At 39.1% G+C, this 20735-nt stretch overlaps 1 protein-coding gene across 2 annotated transcripts in view; it reads right to left on the reverse strand.

The window, feature by feature from the left end:
- SPIRE1 (spire type actin nucleation factor 1) overlaps positions 1-20735 on the reverse strand; it is a 136769-nt gene that overhangs the window by 113411 nt on the left and 2623 nt on the right. For both annotated transcript variants that reach the window (XM_083826672.1, XM_083826671.1), the window contains exon 2: positions 12123-12157. In XM_083826672.1, the coding sequence (XP_083682798.1) occupies positions 12123-12157 (35 nt within the window). The remainder of the gene's footprint in view (positions 1-12122; positions 12158-20735) is intronic.

Raw genomic sequence — 20735 nt, forward strand, 5'->3', positions numbered from 1 at the left:
AAAGCTGTTCATTTTGATTTTCCCCTAACATTCTAACTACTTCAGTTCTGAAACACTTTCTGAAATACCTACAGGAAAGATAGGGGTAGGTTTGTCTTCTGTGTAGGAACAACGCTCAGTCCATCTACTGCCAGCAAGCAAGTGAACAATAGAAAAGCAAAGTCTGTTTTTGTACTAGCACAATAACACACACATATATAACCCTGAAAGATAAGAGATTTATCTGAAAGAGAATGGGTTACTGCTTTTCTAGATTTTTAAAGTATTTACAAAATCTACACAGGAGAAAAAAAAAGGCGGGGGGGGGGGGGGGGGGGCAGGGGGGATAGTCTAGCCTGAAAGTAAATTCACAGTATTTTGATGAAAAGTCTCTCAAGGGTATTAGAATTGTCTTGGCAGCAAAGAAAAATAGGCTTATTATTTCAGGTAGTATGTAAAATCTAAAGGAAGATTTTTGCTTTTGTGATTAGGGCTCAAAGAATCTGGATTCTACGCTGGTTCTGCCACACACTCTGAATGTCACACTGGGCAATTTCCCTGATGTCTGGAGCTTGATTTTTCCTTCTCTAAAATGAGAGCAGCTTTTGTTTTCTCCCACCAGTCATTCATCTTGGCTACCACATAATTAAGTCACCGGGACTACTCGGAGAACCTCAGGTTCAGCACACACTTCATATATCTACTGCTGGTCTGGGTTTTAAGCTATTAAGTATGCCATTGCATTTGCATATATAAGTAGCATAACAGACAGACATCAACTGGAGGATCTGAGATTTGCAAACAGACAACATTCCAGAAAGCTGGGAGGCCAGGAATTGAAAAGATCTTAACTTTTAAATAAGCATTTTCCTTATGTAAGAGAATGAAGTACTTTAAATTGAAAAATAATTTTGCTATAATACCTCCAAATAAGTAGTAAAACTCATCCATCACAATAGCATGTTTTTCTCCTTTTCTCTCATTTAACTGTCCTTACCTAAATTTTTCAGATTAACTTTTTATTTAACATCTAGGAACGACTCTGCAATGGTAAAAACAGATTGTATTTCCATACATTTTCCTTGTCCCAGTGCTTTAAATGTTATACGTCCACCTATGCGACTGACTCTCCTTGTACGTGCAGTGCTGCTTGTCAGAGGTCCTTTACAATTCGTGATGAAAGCACCAGACTGATAAAAGGAGGTTAGGTTCAGCATTACCTCTGACTACTAGATCTGCATAAAAAGATTAATGAAAGCTGACAAAAGCAAAGGCCAAAGTTTGAAGAAAAATGTATCAAAATAAGAAGTCTGTTTTACTAAACAAAACCACAGCAAAAGTCCTCAAAGTAGGTTAAACTGAACAGAAAACAAAAACAGTTAAAAAAAATACTGCAGGATGTTCAATGTTATAAACCCATCCTGGCCAACAACATTCATTAAGAACATTACACCTGTTACTATATGAAAAGATTCAAAAAAAAAAAAAGAAGAAGAAATGGGAAAAGAATTATTTTCTGCATGCTTTACTAGTTGTAGGTTTAAAGCAAGCTCCAATAGTAAGCCATACAAAGAGTTATGAACAGGAGCAGCTCTTCTGGAAAATTACAAGGTAAGACACTGGCCAATGGCCAGAGACCACAAATTACTTCACTGTTTTCATACAGTTTCAACTGGATTTGTTTTCTCCATGCCCAACTAGATGAAACATTCCTTGAAGATCTAGGAACTGCATGAAGCTTTCAGTCCTAGGACAAAAGGGAAAGGCTCAATGGGATATTCAAGCACAAGCAGCACTCTCCAGACAAAAACAAACAAACAAACATAATCTGACCTGGTACAAAGTATATTCAAAAGCAAGCATTGATTCGCGATCACCAAACGGTGATTTGGGGTTAGCAATAACATAGTTTAGAAGACTACACAAGACATCCATGTTCTCTCTAACATTTGTAGCGCCTTGGCTCCAAAGCAAACAGAGCCCACAGCACGAGGAATGGCACATCCTCCTAAAGGAACAGACCAGATGGAGCTTCTGAAGGCAACTTGTTTACTTTGCAGTGAAAGTCTGCTCCAGACTTGCAATGGCATGAAGGAGATAATCTGAATCTGCAGGCCAGAGGTGAACAGGAAAGCAGCACACACCGACCCGAAAGCCATGATGTAGCCAGAGAAGAGGTCTTCTAAAAAAACTCTGAAGACATATTTTTCATCATTACCTAGAAAGGAGTAGGTGGCGGGCAGTCTGCATTAGCCAAGATGAAAAAAAAAAAAAAAAAAGCCTGAATTAACATGTTGGCAACAGAGAAGAGGGGTGCTTTTAGCAGACGGCAATTAAGGACTTGGCAAGCATCTGGAGGAAAGAGTGTGAGTCAAAGATAACGCTAATATCTCAAGTTCAGATAGCAGAGAAAGATAGAGACACAATGAGAAATGCACGGCGGAGAAATAATGTATTCAGGCAGCAGTACAACATCCACAAGGCCCTACAGAGCAAACAAGCAGAGGTGCAGGGAGCTGCGAAAAAACGCACTTGGAGCAGAGATGGCAACATTGACAGTCATCAAATATTAGGCAGAGACGGTAACACACACCCACAAAAGCAGGTGACTAACTTTTTGGTCAGAGAGAAACGATATAAAGGAAGTTAATGAGTGAACTGTAAGAGGTTTTGAGAGAAAATAGGGGAGGGAGGCTTGGAAGTGAAGGTACGCTGTAAGTGAGAAACAGAACTGGATGGGGGTCTTTCAGGCTTAGTTTTTCTCCCTCACATACTCCTCCCTATCAGTCTAACAGTGTCCCTACCTCCTTAACTGAAGCAACAGCTAATCTATGAAGTGTGAACAGCTTGCCTTATCCTAGTTAATTATTTAACCTTAACTTTTTGCTGAAGGTGAAGGTGTTACAGGTGCTTCATAATTTATTATGTAGCTATATTAACCTCTGGTTAATAGAAGAAAGGGACATGATGAAACATTTAGAATGTAGTCACCCCTTTGTTTTATCTGCATGTTTAATTTACCATTTGTATTTCATTTTAGTAAATCAAAGTATTTTACTCCACATGCCACAGCATACAGCAACACTAAAGGATAATCCAAGAAACGTTCTTAGGGTCTTCCATTCATGCCATTAAGGAGAGATCTTGGAGCTTGCTTTCTTTTTAATGATTAACATTACAAACATGTAAATGGCAGACAAAATTAAGCAACATAAGATGAAAACATCCACACTAGTAGGTCATGGGGAGCACAGAAACTTACCAGTTGGTAAAGAGTTCACTCCAGAACAAAAGCTCAAACGGGTTGCACTGTGTCAAGTCAAACAAAAGAAAGTGCAAACTAACAAAAACTCCTTTTTGCTTCAGCGAGCCCCAAGACAGATTCAGTATCCTCTTTGGCAAAGAAAGTTCACAGTGCTGCAAGCTCTTATGACTCAACAGCAAATCTTGCTTTGTTGAACGTCTCAACTTCTCAGGTCAAGTGATTTAAATAAAAATTTACATATTAGTGTTCATTAGAAGAAAAGCAAGCATTTAGTCATAGAATTGGAGAAAAGAAAAGCATTTAAGTATGTATTAACCAATTTCTGATGATCTCATTGTACACGTCTTGTGGGTTTTGAGTGCTCAGGGATGGTGTTACTGGGAACATCTGATCCGCGCTGTTACTAACCTACTGAAAATGCACATCTTACTAAAATTACAGTTAAGCTTTACTCACAGTATTTCCCTCAAATAACCTCAAATAACCTTTGGAAATCCCAAATGTGGAAATCCACATCTCTCCTCCCATCTCCTGCAATAACTGAAGCTTCTGCATGATCAAAACCAGCGGACAATGGCTCTTCCTCCCAGCAGATAGTCAAGGCAGCATATGAAGGCAAGAGAAATTGAAGGCTAAACAGAGATGAGCCACGCTGTCTACTAGTTCATAAAAATTCCACATGTTCATTTTCATTACATCAGCTAAAGCTGCATTTAAAGAAGAAAGTCTTTCATAATGTTATTTTCCCAACTATAAGCTGCTGGGAGTTCTACACATTAAAAGAAGTGGGAGTGACTAACGAGAATTTCTACATTAAAACATCATTTACTTCACAGGATAATAGATAAACTAAATCTGATATAGATACAGTTTAGATAAACTGGATCAATATTTCCAAGCAGATTCAAAGCAGGAATGTTAGAATGACTCAACGGTAGTGCAAGCTAGTACTGAAAAGCGTAGGTGTTGTTCAAGTAGGTGGGAACACGCTGGATCCACTTCATTCATAAATAAGTATTTCTCTCACTTTAAATCTCTCCAGTATTCAAAAATGAACTTACTGATATTATTAGTTCCATCTTGCAATTCTTGTGTCATTTTCTTAATGGTTAAATTTACAATTTAAATGCAGAGGATGTTTTAGGTCGGGAACCTGGTATCTGGTAAATGAACTGAAGTGAAATTAAATCTTTAGCTCCCTTGAATTCCTGCTTTCTTTGACCACTGACCAAATTCAAAACTGATAAAAAAGTAACTATGTTATCTTAACTATGTTAAAATAAGCCTAATCCATTAACCACGTCATATTTCTTGGCATGCCAACTATGAAGTACTGCTACTTGGACATTCAAGGGCTTCTATACCAGAGTCAGAGAAAGACACTAAGCCCTGCCTCTGAGAAATAAGAATTAGAGATCAATTAGAGATATAAATAAATAATAATAAAAAAAGGTCTATGAGCAATTTTTTTCTCTTAAAGTGAGTTAATAATTTAGTAGAACTATAAAATGTTACAAAAATTTGATGTTTATTTTTCACAGAACGCCATTAATACCCACTTTAGTCAGAGGAAGTTACTCATGCCCTGCAGTGATACAGCTAACCTAGCTAAAGTAAGAGTATCTGAAAAGAAAAATGCAACATTATATTCAGATACTTAAACAGGTCACCGAAGTACACTTCAGTCTTCCAAAAAAATTATGTGGTAAAGCCTGATATCCTTTGGGTTCTCAAAAATCAAACTTCCCACTGAACCTATTCAGCACTCCGCCTTCATCATGGGAAGCACAAGTGCTCCGTGGATGGAAGTGGTACACGTTCCACTCACACACACCTAGGGAAAGAATGGCTTAAATAAAAGGAAATCTTCAGAGAGAAACACTTTTTGGGAGAACAGTTCTTTACTGTGAGGGTGGTCAAACAGTGGAACAGGCTTCCTAGAGAGGTGGTTGGAGCCCCATGCTTGCCGGTGTTCAAGAGACATCAATACACTAATTTTTGGCTAGCCCTGAAGAGGTCAGTCAGTTGGACTCGATGATCTCTGAAGGTCCCTTCCAACTCAACTGATCTATCTCACTCGTATTGCACTGTACGTCTACTTCATATCACGTATACCGTTAAAGCAGAAGGGAAACACGAAGTTACAAGACTTAGGAAAAGGAAGCACAATAACAAGGTTTTTGGTATCGTTCCTCTGTTTTGTCTTTTTCTGAGGATTAAAAGCAACAGAAAGAGAAATAGAGATCAAGATGTGAATGAAACCCTGTAGTCCTACCTACTACAATAAATATCTCAAATCTACCGCAGAGGCAATAAAAAAACAGCAGCACTTATTGAAAGCAAGCTCTGATTCAATGTTAGATCGTTAGTATTTCTCTCAGCTAACAATAAAAAAAATAAATCAAAAGCAAGAGCCTCTTTTTTCTTTCACATTATTGCATTTCTTAATTAAGTTTTAACAACTTGAAGACTAACAGATTTATAAGGTTCGTGATGAAAGAAGTATTTCACAACTGGATAAGAAGCCAGTAAGATCCTCTGGATTTTTAACAATTACTTAGCTTCTAGACAGTAGCCTGAACAAGAGACAAGTATCAAGCACAAGTTTATGCACCTTATACATCAAAAAACAAATACGCTAACTCCCACTGGACTACCGATGCAAAAAAAAAAAAGCTTCCTTCAGGCATTAAATTAATAGGAAATAAATGAGTTAGAAAAGAGTGATAACAGCACAATATACCACATCAGCTTCTTTGTGTGCTTTTTTCATCTACATTTTATTTACTTTTTATTCCACCAGCTTTAAATCTTCCACATACTTTTATATTCTGGCTGTTGGAGTACTGAATGTATAATTGAGATGCCTAAGAATGGTAGGGCTTTTTTTTTTGGTTGTTTTTGTTGTCATCCCTTCCTCCCCAGACCAAAAAGCCCACACCATACCACCAGGTCAAGCCTACCACTGAAAGCGAACTCACTGAACTGCAGAGGTGCATTTTACATTAATTTCAGAATTGCCTTAGGCAAAATCCATAAAGGAGAAAAAAAAAAGAAGAGCTCCCTCCATGAAATCACACTAAGAACTATTATTTGGCTTCTATTCGTCCCCAGAAAGTGAACCCCTTGTTTGGATTATGCTTTTATTATTAAGTATTTTGCAGGGATCTTGCCCCAGCGCTTTGAAATCTGTCTGTTAAGACCAATCAGTTTGAATTTTCCATAAACCTACTTGATTTCATATGGTAACCACGAGCGGTCATTCTGCAGAATATCTGTTATATTAATTGCCCTAAAAATTGCTGCAGTGCCATATCTGTAACCAGTAAAAGTCACAGTAAAACAAACTTCTTTTTTTAAAAAAAAAAGATTTGCTTCACAAATCTTACACACATCAGAAGTTATGCATTGTAAAATACATAGGCCAAAATACTAGTACAGAGGCATAAATTATTTAACCCACACATACACAATGACAATAAATTTTGGCAAACACATCACACACAAAAAAAATAAAAATCAGACCTGCTAATTTTACAGTAGTATAAGAAAAGTCTGAAATGCTCAAGTTATGAAAAAAAAATATATATGATAACTTAACCTTTGTATTCTTCTAGTTTTCTTTTCTAGAATTTAGGATTTGTAGATGTTGAACTGCAGTAATGATATGAAGATACTGCCCACAAAAATTCCAGAACACAAAATGAAAATTATGACATACCGATACTTAAAAAAAAGAAAAAAAAAGAAAAAAAGAAGATGTAACTGAAGCCTTTTGTTTTATATTTCTTTGTTTGGAAAGCATGATTTCTTCCTTTCAATCAGTAGTTTAACGCGCATATTGTGTGTAAGTTTATAAAAATTGCCACCTTTGCCACAATTCCCCCATCAATTTGGTACTTTGTGAAGAGGCTGGAAAACCCAGCATCTCTACCACAGAACCTGTAACCAGCAGACTTCATAGAAAAACAGTGTCATAGTATCTCAGAAGCCTTTGAGGGTTTCAGTAGGCCAAGAACACAGGCAGAATGTTTGTAGGTTATTTTATTTTTTTTTTGCAGTAACAGAAACAACAACAAAAAGAAATGTTGCATTTTTCCTTTCATTCTGATACTCTGAACTATCTTTTATTTCACACAAAAACCAAAGAAGGACAATACAAGGAACCACTAGATTGTATGCACTCAACCGATACGTAAAGCTTAAGCTTTCCCTACTGTTTGACTGAGCACTCAGATTCTCCTCTTGGTCTGAACACAGAAGCAAACTTATCTACTGGCACTTGTCTACTAGAAAACTAGCACCTTAAAGCTAATTAATGTGATAGCTATCACATCAATCATTATATATGACAGCTACTGTAGATATGACAGCATATCATTGATATGATAGGTATCACATCAAACAATGCAATTGAACCAATAGAGGAAGGGTTTTGCAAAAACTGAAGACCTGTACAAAGACCTTATTCTCCCCGCACTCTGAGATCCCTTTCAGAGTAATATAAACTGAATTTGCAAACTTCTACTTCCATAGTTAATCTTGTGACAAAACTGTGTAATTCTAACGACTTCACGCATTAACTGCACAAGGAACATTTCTGTGCTTTGAGATTTAACACGAACACCACCACCTAAGTTACTGCTCCATGTTCTGCTATTTATGCTTTTCACATGCAAAATGTTCCTTGGAGGGATCAAAGCCAGTGTGAGGCCTATTCTTCTACCAGCCGTTACCTGAAATTCTGTCAGAAGGCCAGGGCTGAATTTTTGCCGCTCTGCTCTTGCCCAGCTGACTGAAAGGTTTCCCAGCAGCATCACTCGAACAAAGATTTTGTCACAAATCCCGTGTGACTTTAGGATGAGCGGATTATTGCAGGCACATCATACTACGCTGCAAAATTACAAAGCCTTTACAAGGAGCAGTTGTTTTCTCCTATAAGACCCTGGACAGATGGCAGGATTTGACTATCTCTAAATCAGCTTAGTCAAATATATTATTAGTTCTCCAGCCCAATATTCATTGTGTATTCTTAATGAAACCGTTGAATGAAAAGGGCAATGCGCCAAGCTTAAAGCAAGCAAACAACAGAAATCCATTTTCCTCCAAGATCAACCTCTTCATGGTATGCTGTGCACATTTATACAATTCAAGGACGACAGAGTTCCTCTTGAAAAAGTAGCTCGTTACAAAACACAGAAGATCAAAACCTGAATTCTGCTTTTCTGTGTGTTTTCAATTTAATCAAGTGCCTGTTGTTTTGTTGCAGCTATGAAGTAATTCAGGCAAATCAGGAGGTCAGATGACTGCCTGCCACCGAAGAACCACACCAAGAAACAAGCATAATGGGCTTCCAGGTATCTAAAATAACAGGTCCCTCAAAGGCTGGAAGTGCATCATCTCTGTGAGATAATCCCATCAGCAAGTGATGAGTGCTTCACTCATCGGAACAGGCACCTAATGCTGGAGCATGACTTAATGCTGTCAGGAAAAGATGCATGATTCTACTTTGATTTCTAAGAAGCAATCCTGAATCCCTGCTAATTCTCCTCTTAACAGCACAGCGAACCAAGAGCTTTCACAGAATTAGCAGATTTGTACCCAAGCACTCACAGAGAATTTTGGTCTGTTTTTTTTTTTTCCAGTGCATAATCAAAACTCATTTTGTTGGAAGACAAGAGTCAGCCATATTTTACTATGGGAAATTGTTCTCAAAAACATTTCTGCCTTTCCTCCTTGCAGTGACATTTCTCCTCCCTTGGCACCATAAGGGTAAAGCTCGTGAAGCAGAACTAACGATCACCACTGTGCAGACAGTGATTCCTCACTGCTGCAACTGCCCCTCAATCACAATCTTACTTCTCTTTGCACCAGGGATTAAAAAAAGAATCCTAGATATTAGTATATGCTAAATCAACCCATTTTATACTGCTTGAATTTTGAGTACACAACACTCTTGAATGTAGGTGTGGCATTATTTTTAATGCAAAATTATGACACATCTTTTGAAAACCTAACATTCTGTGCTATTAAATGCAGGCTCAGATTTTCATTAGCATGAGAAGCGGTTGATTTTCTTTTTGAGTCAATGTAATGAGTAACAAGTATATTCCTATTTGTATTGAAGTAGAAACAGTATCCTTATATAACCTATACATTTATTTCCCTAAGTTATCGTCTGAAATAGTCAATATTTCAAGTTCCCAATTAAAGAGATTTAAAAGAGAAGTTTTAGTTTCCCAGACAAGTACCATAATTTTCACTGTATGTTAACATTTTTAATAATTATGAGACACATGTAATCAATAGCTTGCAAATAGAATTTGCATACACTACACACAACAGTCTCCTCAAAACATTTTGAAAAACGATTCATTTTGTGATTTGACATGAGCTGACGGATGTTGAACAGCTTATTCACCATTGTTTGGGACAGGGTATTTAATTCATGCCTGACTTTAAAACTAATGTGAGAGTTTGTATGTACCTTTATATTTGCTTAGATGCTGGTTAACTATGTTACACAACAAGCCTATGCTCAGTTAGGTGGGTCTTCTGAAATACGTGGCAATTAAACCCTCCTACATATGAATCACTGAGCATTCACAGAATACTTTCTATATGAGTACTAAGTGTTTACAAATGAGGCTGGCATATTTTAAATAATTTTCATCACTTCACCACCTTGGTTAAGACAACGAAGTAATGCTATCATCATGTACAAACAGAGACACAGGCAGACACAGATTAAATAAGGTGACCTTATTCCTTACTCCAATATTCCCACTAAAGCTATGGCAACTGGACCCAGAATTTCACACACACCTTGAATCCCTAGCTTGAAATAAATGGAATATCAATTCAGGATCGCTTACACATTCTGCAAAAGAAATATGATTATCATTAGTTACAATTCTAAGAAGCTTCCCACAAATTCTAATACATTTGATCAGACCACACTTTTCCACAGGAATCAACAATGTGCAGTAGGCTCTCTGCTGAATTCCTAGTTCTGAAAAACACAGACATCATCACCACCAGGGCTAAAGCTGAAGCCCCAAAGGAATTTTGGAGGAGAAAAAAAGCTACTGACTCCTTCACAGTCTCCTTCAAGATGACAAGGATAAACAGAAGAGTCAATATGCCAATGGTCACAGTGCTTATCAGAGACAATTTTCAACGGCGCATCTGTACCATGGGAAATTCTAACCTGCTGAACTTGTTCTTTCTAGCTATTAACAAAAATATTTTTTTTAAATATGAAAATTTAAAAGCTCTCTCCATGGAAGATAATGAAGTAAAGTATGTCCAACTGACTCTCATCAGACATGTTTGAAACAAAAGCATTTTTACTTTACCAAAGTGAAATATTTTATGTTTTCTTAAAAAATATATTTTAACAGGGGTTTATCATCTCTATTTTCACTGTTAGGGCTTATCATTATCTTCTGCTAAAAAACATGAAGGAAAATTGTAAACAGTGTTTAGTATGCAAAGCAAATGACACATTAGATTATCATTTGTAAGTAAGGTACTAGATTTACGAACTGGGTTTCTACAAATGCTGAAACAAAAACAGGATGCATTTGCTTAATCTGAACTGCACAAAGAGAAACAAAATGTGCCTACTTCCAATTTCTGGACTTGTATCAGTGAGGAATTTCTCCTTAGACTGCATCCTGCTGAAGGAACGTTGCCATTTTATTATAAACAGCTGCAAAAACCTGGATGGCTTTGGCATTTTACCATGTGTAGTTCAATTAGCGGGCCTTTCATTTTATTGTTAAACCAGCCATTTTCATACACAGTTTTGTCTAAGTACAAACCTTTTAGCGACAGCCGTTTGTCACCCCCACATATATTAGGGATGAGAAAACAGCCCACCAATTAAGATGCCCACACTGGCCCCATCTCCAGGCTCAGCCTGAGGTAGCGATGGAACAGTTAAAGTAAAAACTCAGTTTTCCATTTCAAAGAAAGTTCAAAGGCAACAAGAAAACACTGCCCTGCAAAGGACACAGGTATTTTTATTTATTGCTGGAAAAGTTTAGTTAAGGAGTAGGCCATCAGATTTACTCTGTATCGTAACAAACAATTGTGAGTCCACATCCTGTTCAACAAGAAGGTCTACTTAGTTTTCATTCAAGTCTTGGATCAAATCTATGAATCTGACAAAATGGTGGTTTGAGCACTCTTACAACAGTCACAGCTTAGAATCAAAGACATGGAGTCAAATAATGGTCAAGATATAAAGTGAGCAGTTTTTAACTGGCTTTACGTTGCCGTTGCTACTCCAGCAAGACGTACTACACTATTTCTTAGGCCCCGTATCACAAAGTGATAAATTAAAGGAAATATTAAAAGCACACGAAAACAGGACATCTTTAGGTAGAAGAACAATATTGAGATCGCTTGTCTTCTCTGCTTCCATCCAAATTCATGGGTTGTCATAAATCACCAAGCTATTCTGCAAACACTAAGTATTTATTCCACAATCTACTAGTCCTTTATAAAGTATACTGAGAGAATTTATCCAAGAGAAATTACTTAAAATATTCTAAAATAATAAAATAAAATTATCTAAAATAAAACTAAAGATAATATTTAAAAGAAGTGAATAACAAATAAGATTACATTATCTGTAGCTCCAGCCTCGTTTTTTGAAAACTACATGGACTTTCTTTCCTCTTTTTCTGAGCATGAGACTAAATATCCCATGTTAAGACACTTTTATGCACCTGTTAATTTAAGTCATAAATACTACAAATATTTCACAGTAAGACTGCCCACTGAAAGCATTCCACATTTTCACTTTAAGATAACAAAAACAAATCTGAGCTAATCAGCACCAGCAGAGAACACAAAATACTTCTCTTACCTCCATTTCTGTGCAGTGTAACCGGCCTGATTTATCTGTAACAAAAAAAGAAAAGCTTTCAGTTTAAGTCAATAGACAAAAAAATAAGAAGTCAACTATTTTTTTCTAGTTTTAGCCAAATATTCTTTGCCTTACTTCAATCACTCATTTCAATAATATTGCAATTATACGCGCATCACAGAATTAACAACAAAAAGGCCCTGCCCTCTTTATTTGGATCCTTCACGACTCTCCCTTTTAAGATGTCTTTAATGTTTGGCTTCATTATTTAAATTGTATGAATGATGCTCAGCCATGGAGGGAACATGAAAACATGTTGGCTTAAATTAAGCAGGAGAGAGTAATTATTTCAAGAGAAAACATACCATTAATTCATAGACCAGGAAAAAGCCACTTGCTTCATCTGATACTTCTGGGATATCAGAGAGTTCAACAACAACATGAAGTTCGAGCAAGCTAAAGTAGAAATATTGCTGTAATATTTTCAGAGGTTCTTTCTTTCACTTTTTGTGTTTCCTCTGAGTTCAGAAACATCACTTTGGAATTTATACAACATGGAGAAATTAAGTGTCTGAATTGTTTCATCAAATTGAAATCTCAATATTCTTGAAGACGAAACACTTTGGTATAAAAGTGCAAGTGGCTTGCCAGTTTATGAAAAAATAAAACTGAAGTTTCACATCATATACCATTCAACTAAAAGTCACGATATTATCACTTTGTATTGATAATTCAAATGAGAAGAGCATGAAGTAGGACATAGCAGGATGATTTTCTCTTGGGAAATGATATTCAGGAAAATAAACTATTCCACAGAAACATTCCACAGAGTAGGGGAGCTCCCCAAAACCTGACTTTCAAAACACATGGATCTTTAATTTGACCTCTGTGGTCTTTGCTCTTTGGGACCTCCCACAGCACGCCGGGAAAGCCTGCAATGGGGAGCTGTAACTGGAAGGACTGTCCTCATCAGATTGCCCAGCGAGCTCAAGGAAGCTCAACCTACTGGTTAGCATAGTATTTGTACACAGGAGCGATCCTGCTGACTTAGTACGTAAAATCTGAATGGCACACAAAACCAGAGGAGAGTCACCCACACAGAAAAAGATTTATTTTTCATGCTGAACTAGTCGCCTTCCCTTTGAAACTATAGGTTACATGCATCTTGAATGAATACGGAGCAACTAACTAACAGAGGGAAAGCTGTTTACCTTCGTTTTGAACTCTTGCCAGTGTAAGCTGAACGCTTAACACCGGTGGCTTATTGCAAAATGAAGCACAGGAGAGTGACTTAGTAAGGCAGCTTTTAAATACTGCATCCTCTTTGCAGAAGGACTGGTGATCCTGGTCAATTCATGTCAAGATCCACATAAGAGACATTCCTGGTGTTCAAACCGGTAACACTTTGTTTTAAATAATAAATTCACTGAGAACTCTTTTTATTTATTTATTTTTACATACACCTACAACTCTTAACAGATTTATGACTATTGAGGGCTACTTCTGTGAAATTCAAATGAAGACGACCAAAACAACATACCTCCACAATATAAGACAATACAAGACCAATTCACAGAAATGCAGTCAAAATGGGGAAGAAAAAAAAAAAACTTTTCAGAAAAAAAAAAAAAGTATTTTTGGAAAATTACTACTTCAGAAAATGTAAGTAATTTGAAACCTTTAATCATGCAATGGTACACACCGTTCTGCCAGTACTTGCAATCACTGATAAATTCAAGTACTTTGACTTGTGTCTCTTGTAGCATGACCAACAGGAGTCAGACCATTTACCAGATCCTCTCAGTAGCACAGACCCATCACTACACTTCATGGCTACGCTGAGGTCCTATGAAGATCCTTTTAACAGAAGTCTTAACCAAATCCTTACATACAAAACAAATAAATCAGCCCACACTGAAAAAGGTAAAGCAAAAATTCTATTTCTGAAAGGAACAGCAAGAAACTCATCTCACGGCCCCTCTGATAAATCTTTGAGAAACTTCCATGAAAGAAGTTCCTCAAGGAAAAACACTCCAACTTTAGAACCTTTCCTTGTCTCATATCTGGTACTACCAAAATTTACTACTGCTTTCAGAGATTTATTTTTTTTTTAATATTATAACTAATGTAGGGAACATCTTAAGCCATATTACTTATTCGCATTGCTTGGAATCTGGGCAACACCACAGAAGAGGAGCAACGTTTATAGCAGCACCTTAAAAAACAATCGTATTGTCGGGATTCCATATGCTGAGGAGGGAAACAGGAGCAACAAGTAGTTTAAGTCTCACACCAGCTCAAATGCACCACAGATGGTATTCTAGACAGGCACAAGCTACTGGTTGACTTGCACCATTTTAACATTACAGACTGCATTATGGAAATTATTTACTGTACCATTCCCTGCCCCTCTCTACCTTGATTCCAATTCCAACCATGTACTCAGCAGATTTCCCTGACCTGTTTGCAGTGACTGTTTTGGAAGTTTCCTAGATTACTAAAGACACACGTATTAACTCACCTAAGAAACATATATTGACATGAATCTATCAAGACTGAGCTGAATTTGCTCTTGTATGGCCCGTGCAAGCAAAAATTAGTCATAATGGCTAGCTATAGGAATTTCTTCTCTTCAGCTGAGATGACTGAAAAAAACAAACTTCTAAACATAGCCTAAGGGTCACACTTTCCCAATTTGCACTGGGAGAGAGAGAAAAAAACAAAACATTTATATATAATATATATATATACACAAACACACACACCCCTATAAGTCATAAAACTGTCTCTGTCTGCAGGCAGAATGGTTTATCTCGTAAATAAGTGAAGGTTTACAAATTTATTTCAGCAGCTGCTTCTTTACATAGATCCAAACCTCCTTGCCCTTCAAAACTATTCAACTAGCTGCTAACCTGTGCAGCCTTTCTACCACTCTTGATGCCAAAAGATATATATCAAAGCGTTTTTCCATGACAGCTTTCCAATAGTGGCTAATGCATTCATTACTAGTAAACAGCACAACTTTAACTGTCAGATTAACTTCAATTTTTAAACTTCATTTTTTTTTCAGTTTGGGAGATTGTAAGATTTTTCCCTCATGGGTTGCTGAAATGCAAAAAAATGTAGTTTTTGAAAGACGGCAACAAGAGGCTTAAATTGAAGGGTATGCCTGAAAATAGTCTTCAAAGAGATGTATAGACTATGGAATAACAACAAAACAAAACCAACAAAAACCTTTGACCACCATTTTTCACTTCTCAAAATTTCTATTTGAAAATTATTCATATTTCAAGCCCCCAACAAGCTGAGTCAGGCCAAACTTTCATTGAGCATTAGGGCGCTCTGACTCATCCCTCAAGGCAGGAGCATCGGGTCGCTGATTAGACAGGGAGAAATAACTATTTCCAAATAATCATTTGGGAATGCTGTTTTAAAAAGACTGTATTCAATTGACCAATAGCCCGTGTTTCACTGAAGGGCAATTGCCACGTCTTGCAAGGATTGATATATCCCAGATAAAGGTCTTCGCAGATTTAAAAACGAACAGCAAGCCTATCATGTACTGGTGCAAAAAGTACGAAGCACACATTTAAGACGTCATTTTAAAGCTGGAGTGGATAATTCGGTATGTTAAGAAGGACTGACTGATACAGGGTATTTGCGAGAAAGCCTGCTGGATGTGCCAAACCATTTGCACTCCACTATCCGAAATAAAACTAGGGAGTCGATGTCTGTGTCCTGGCACCACAGCCACACGGCCGCTGCTGCTTCCACTGCGAGCAGCTGCCCCAAGAGCCTCGGAGCCCCTTCCCAGCCTCCCAGCAACATCTGAGACACCTCTGCACCAATCCAAAAGTGTTTCCTTCCAGACAGCTTCAGTCTCGATTGCAGAAGGGAGATCGTCAGCACTCACGTTCAGACAGCAGCGTGGCTGGGGCATGCGCTAGCAGTAAGCCTGAAAGTCATTTCGTGTTAAAGATTAATATTCTGCTTAAATATCACAACCTATTGCTGCAGGTTTGGGGAGAGCTAAACCTATTACTTCCACAATAGCAGACCTCGGGGTGCCCTCAGGGAAGACAGCCACTGCCCACTCGTGCTGGAGGACAGAGGGAGAGGTGGCAGGAGAAGGAACACGGGGCCCACCTGAAGCAAAGGCAGAGAGGGACAATCTGGGAGTCACTAACTCAGGACCCACAAATTCAACAGCCTTTAGTCAGGCCCCCAGATTAAGCAGAATTTGTATGTATTTTCTGGCTTTCGAGTCTCCAAGAGGCACTGTAGCTACAACAGTAGGTTTTTCCCCGGCCTTAAGAGAACAAGGAACTCCTTAAAAACAACAACAAGCCCTCATTGTAACCATCTGATTGCAGGAACTGGGGCAGTCCTTACCAAATCTGACAAGGTTTTCAATCCAAGAGTCAAGATTAGTGCCGATAAAAGGAAAGGACAAGAATAAAGACAGCAAAGGCACCCAAGCGACATAAAGAAAGGAGATGATACGTAAAGCACGGGGTTAGTAATTAACATGGAGAGGAAAGCAATGATGGAGCAGAAGTGAGCCAGACTTCTGGCACAGGATGGATATTACAGGACAAACAGATGAAAGGCATGGGAGGACAGAAAGAAAGCCTGGGTAATGAAATGGAAAACGTGAAAATGGCAAAGAAAATATAGATAAAGCTTGAAGATGGCCATCAGGCTGCGGGGAGGAAGGTCGTGAAGGCTGAGAACACGAGGAGGTGGAGGAGACAGAGGGGGTTAGGAGGGGAAACAGGAGAGCCCTCGGAGCAACTAGGAGAGGCTGATGTTTTTAAGGCAAACACTTAGGCCTTAAGAGTCAACGTATCCCTCCTTTAAACTATGTAATTAGGAGACGACAGGCAATGGGGTGAGTCCTCACAGCTCATGGCTTTTTGGATCTGACTCATGATTTATGTATCAGCCGCCGGTAGGTGATTTAGAACTGGTACGCTGCACTTCTCAAACTGGGAGAGGACGAAGAGGAGAGAAAGAAAATTGTAATAAAACACAAGGAAAACTCTTAGAGAGATTAATATACTGAAGGAGGCCAGGGCTTTGTGTCAATGTTTTTTTCATGCCTTCATCTTTCTCCATTCAACCCGGATTCGCTGAAGTTACTCCTCATTTTGTACAGTCATGAGTAATCCCCTGCACATTGTACAAAACAGATAATGACTAAGAGGTCTTCACCCAGTAAAGTTTTGTAATAAAAGTTTTTAAAATAATAATTTTCCTTAATACCAAATTAAGGAACCCACATGACATTAATGCTACCCTGTAAGGTATAACACAGTGATTGCTCACTGTCTTGTCCCATTTTTACTCGGCACAAGGAAACTGGCTCTGGTCACCGTGCAATTCTTTCTATGTCCACTGCTCACCCTCTATAGCAAACCCATAAGTCTACCTAGGGATCGAGCCAATTTTTGTTATTCTAAGATAAATACTGTGCTAGACACGCATCTCAAAGTGCTGCTGAGCTCTACGCACAGCTGCCATCCTCTTCCACAGATGCTTATTTGAGTACAGATACTACGCTTGCTCTTCTCTGGCACGTCCATTTATCAACTCTCCACAAAAAAAATGAATATGCGCTTAGACTTCACATGCCTCAAAACGTTTTTGTTTGTTTGTTTGTTCTTAGTTTTGTTACTCTAATCATATTCTCCTTTCTCCTAGAGCTATCCACTTACTTGCTGGTCCAACAAGCAGGCGTGCTTGTGGCAGAAAGCTGAATCCACTGAAGTCTGAGGGAACTTCAAGCACGTTACGGATTTTCTAAACTGATACCACAGCATTGCTGGACCAGTTACGAGCTTTTACCCACTGCTAATAAGCTCTCTCAAGCAGATGGAAAAGTAGTTCTCAGTCTCTCTCTACCTTGGCTATGTCTTCGGAGTCCTGTATTTACACGGCACAGACTGACTCATCCTTCTGTTGCTCTTAAAGCGCACAGCAATAAAATTCGGTGGCGTGCTCATACCTCTGCGCGTGTCACGCAAGCTACCTCCAGATTTTATCAGCGGTGGGACAATAATCGTTTTGTCTCCTTACTGGATCCAGCGCTGTAACCTAACAAATTAATTCAGAAACAAAACGCGAACGCTCTGCAGTTTTCTTTCAACAGAGATGATGAAAAAGCTTCCCTGGTTTTCTAAGATGCATTCAGCATCAACAAGGATCCAGGATGCTACGTGCCTTAATCCCCTCATCGCCTCCCTTACCGCAAGGCACTTTCTCCAGCCTCACCAAGGCACTCACGCTCTGTCCAGGCTCGGGACTCCAGGGTCATCTCCGCTGCCTGTCACTCCGACGCCCTCCTTTTCTCGGAATTGCCCCATTAGGTGCTCGCTGACTGCGGCGTCATACACAGATACCCTCTTCACCTCCAAAGCCCTTCTCACGCTGCCCCTCTCCTACCCGTCACCTCTTGCTGTGCAGTCACTGCCACCCCCAACCAGCCCCTGACGCTGGACTCTGTGACCAAAAAAAGCACCTCTGTTCCTTCTCCTGTGATGCCCCTTACAGACCTCACACTAATTCCCTGCAACATCACGGAGATGTCTCATTTCTCACTCTACTCTTCAATCTCTGTTAGCACTGACAGTTACAATTCTACTTTTCCTTCTACAGCAGCATTTAATTGCACTAGTAAAGAAAAACCCCATTAAATTACAAAAGTATTATCTTTCACTAAGTCATTACGAGCATCGGGAGCCCACAGTTCCTCAAATCTCCTTGCTGTTAAGCTTTCCTTAGGAACAATAACTGCAGATTTCGGACAACACCAAACTAGTCGCTCTGCCTTCACAGCCTAATTACCATCTTCACATTTTTGTGAACAAATCTGGCAACCAAGGTTGCCTGTCGGTAACTTCCTTCCACTTGTTTTGTGCAGGCATCTAGAATGTGATTTCATTTATTTATTTACTCCAAGCCAAAGGCATTACATTTTCTTCCTACCTTGACCTCCACCACTAACAGATACAAGTCTTAAAACTCTAGCAAGAAATGGTGAGGCTTAATACATCAACCTTACTATTTTTAAATACAATTCTTTCCAAATATCCCTGAACAAAATCTGAATTCAGAGCACAATTAAGCGTTAATTCTAGAAGTAGGATTTATTTCAGCAGCAGTCACAGGGCCCCTGTTTTGAAGTTTAAGCAGCAAACACGGCTACTCCCATCCATTATCTTTCAAAAGGGTCAACCAAATTAGAAGGACAAAGCCAGGACATTCATCTGCTTCCGAAAAGCACGCATATCTTTCATAAGCAGTCTTCAAGAGGCTGATAGATGAGAATGTCTTGATGCACACAAGGAAAATTTGCATTTATTAGTCCTATATTTCTCCGCCCTGCCTTCCAATACCTGGACACGCAAAGAAGGACGTGAAAGCCATTACACCTGCCAACACTGCGTAAACTATCCCTCTCTACCATGTCTCACCCCGAGCCCTCTGGGTCCCGTGAAAGCCACCATGCAGCCAAATATTCTGCGTTCTTTTTGATTCAGAGCCAGAGCTCTCCATGCGTTATACCCTGCCTCTGAACACTTGGCAGCTGCCCAGGAGAAAAATCTGCATGGCACTTCAGTAGCTTCCCTCTGTGCTTCCTCCTCTGGGGCTGGAGGACAACACAAAAGGAGGAGGAGGAGGAGGAGGAGGAGGTAGTTCTGGTGCTGGTTTCCTGCTCGCATACCCATCACTTTGTTACTGCTTCAAGTTTAAAAACACCACCACCACTTGTAAGCACTGTTCCTCAAGGAGAAGACTCGAAGCAGTCAAACCACACGTTTACATCCAACGTTTTAACTCATTCAGAAGGTATTTTTTATTGCATCTGGCACTTTACTAGATGCCACTGTTAGCTCCTTTCATACAAATTGCAAGCAAAATAGAGAAGACAAAAACATCCATTAGGTAAAAATACGTTCTATGCTGTATCTCCAAATTCATCTTTCCGAGCAACCCACATTTCTGTGGTATTTAGATGTCAGACAGCTGCAGTGATTCATACCAAGACGACCACAGGGAACTCTTCGTTTTTTTGCATGTTCATGTTTATTTCTTACTCGCTCCACTTCTGGCAGGACGATAAGGTTTGCAAGGCACTGTGAAAACAGCTCTTTTATAAGTGACCCCGAAGCAAACTCTGCGACGCGGCTGCATTTGCTCCTGAATTAGCCTGAGCTCTTCTGACAGGCGTGACTGATCACGCCGTTCTCCCGGCCCTGAACAAAGCCCGAATGTTGGCGACCCAAAGACACCATTCTGTGGGGACTCCTTTATTTGCCACACAGGATCCTCTTGTTTACCAAAACAGAAACCAACGGCCAACATTTGATTCCGTGATGACCCAAACCTATACGCCAACCTACGGCTATACGTTTTTCATGCACCGCAGTAACAGAATAGTTTCGCAGCTCAGAGTATTAGCCCGCAGAATCCCTACTGCTCTAACAAATCTTCTGACACAGCCACTTAAACCTAAGTTGTCTGATACACGAAGGCAAGAAAACAATTACCAGGAATCCTTCCTGATCCTCCTCCTGCTGGGGATTCAGACGGTCAGGTAATACAAACACG

Source organism: Anser anser (assembly GCF_964211835.1).
Source record: "Anser anser genome assembly, chromosome: 2".
In the NCBI taxonomy this organism is placed as follows: domain Eukaryota; kingdom Metazoa; phylum Chordata; class Aves; order Anseriformes; family Anatidae; genus Anser; species Anser anser.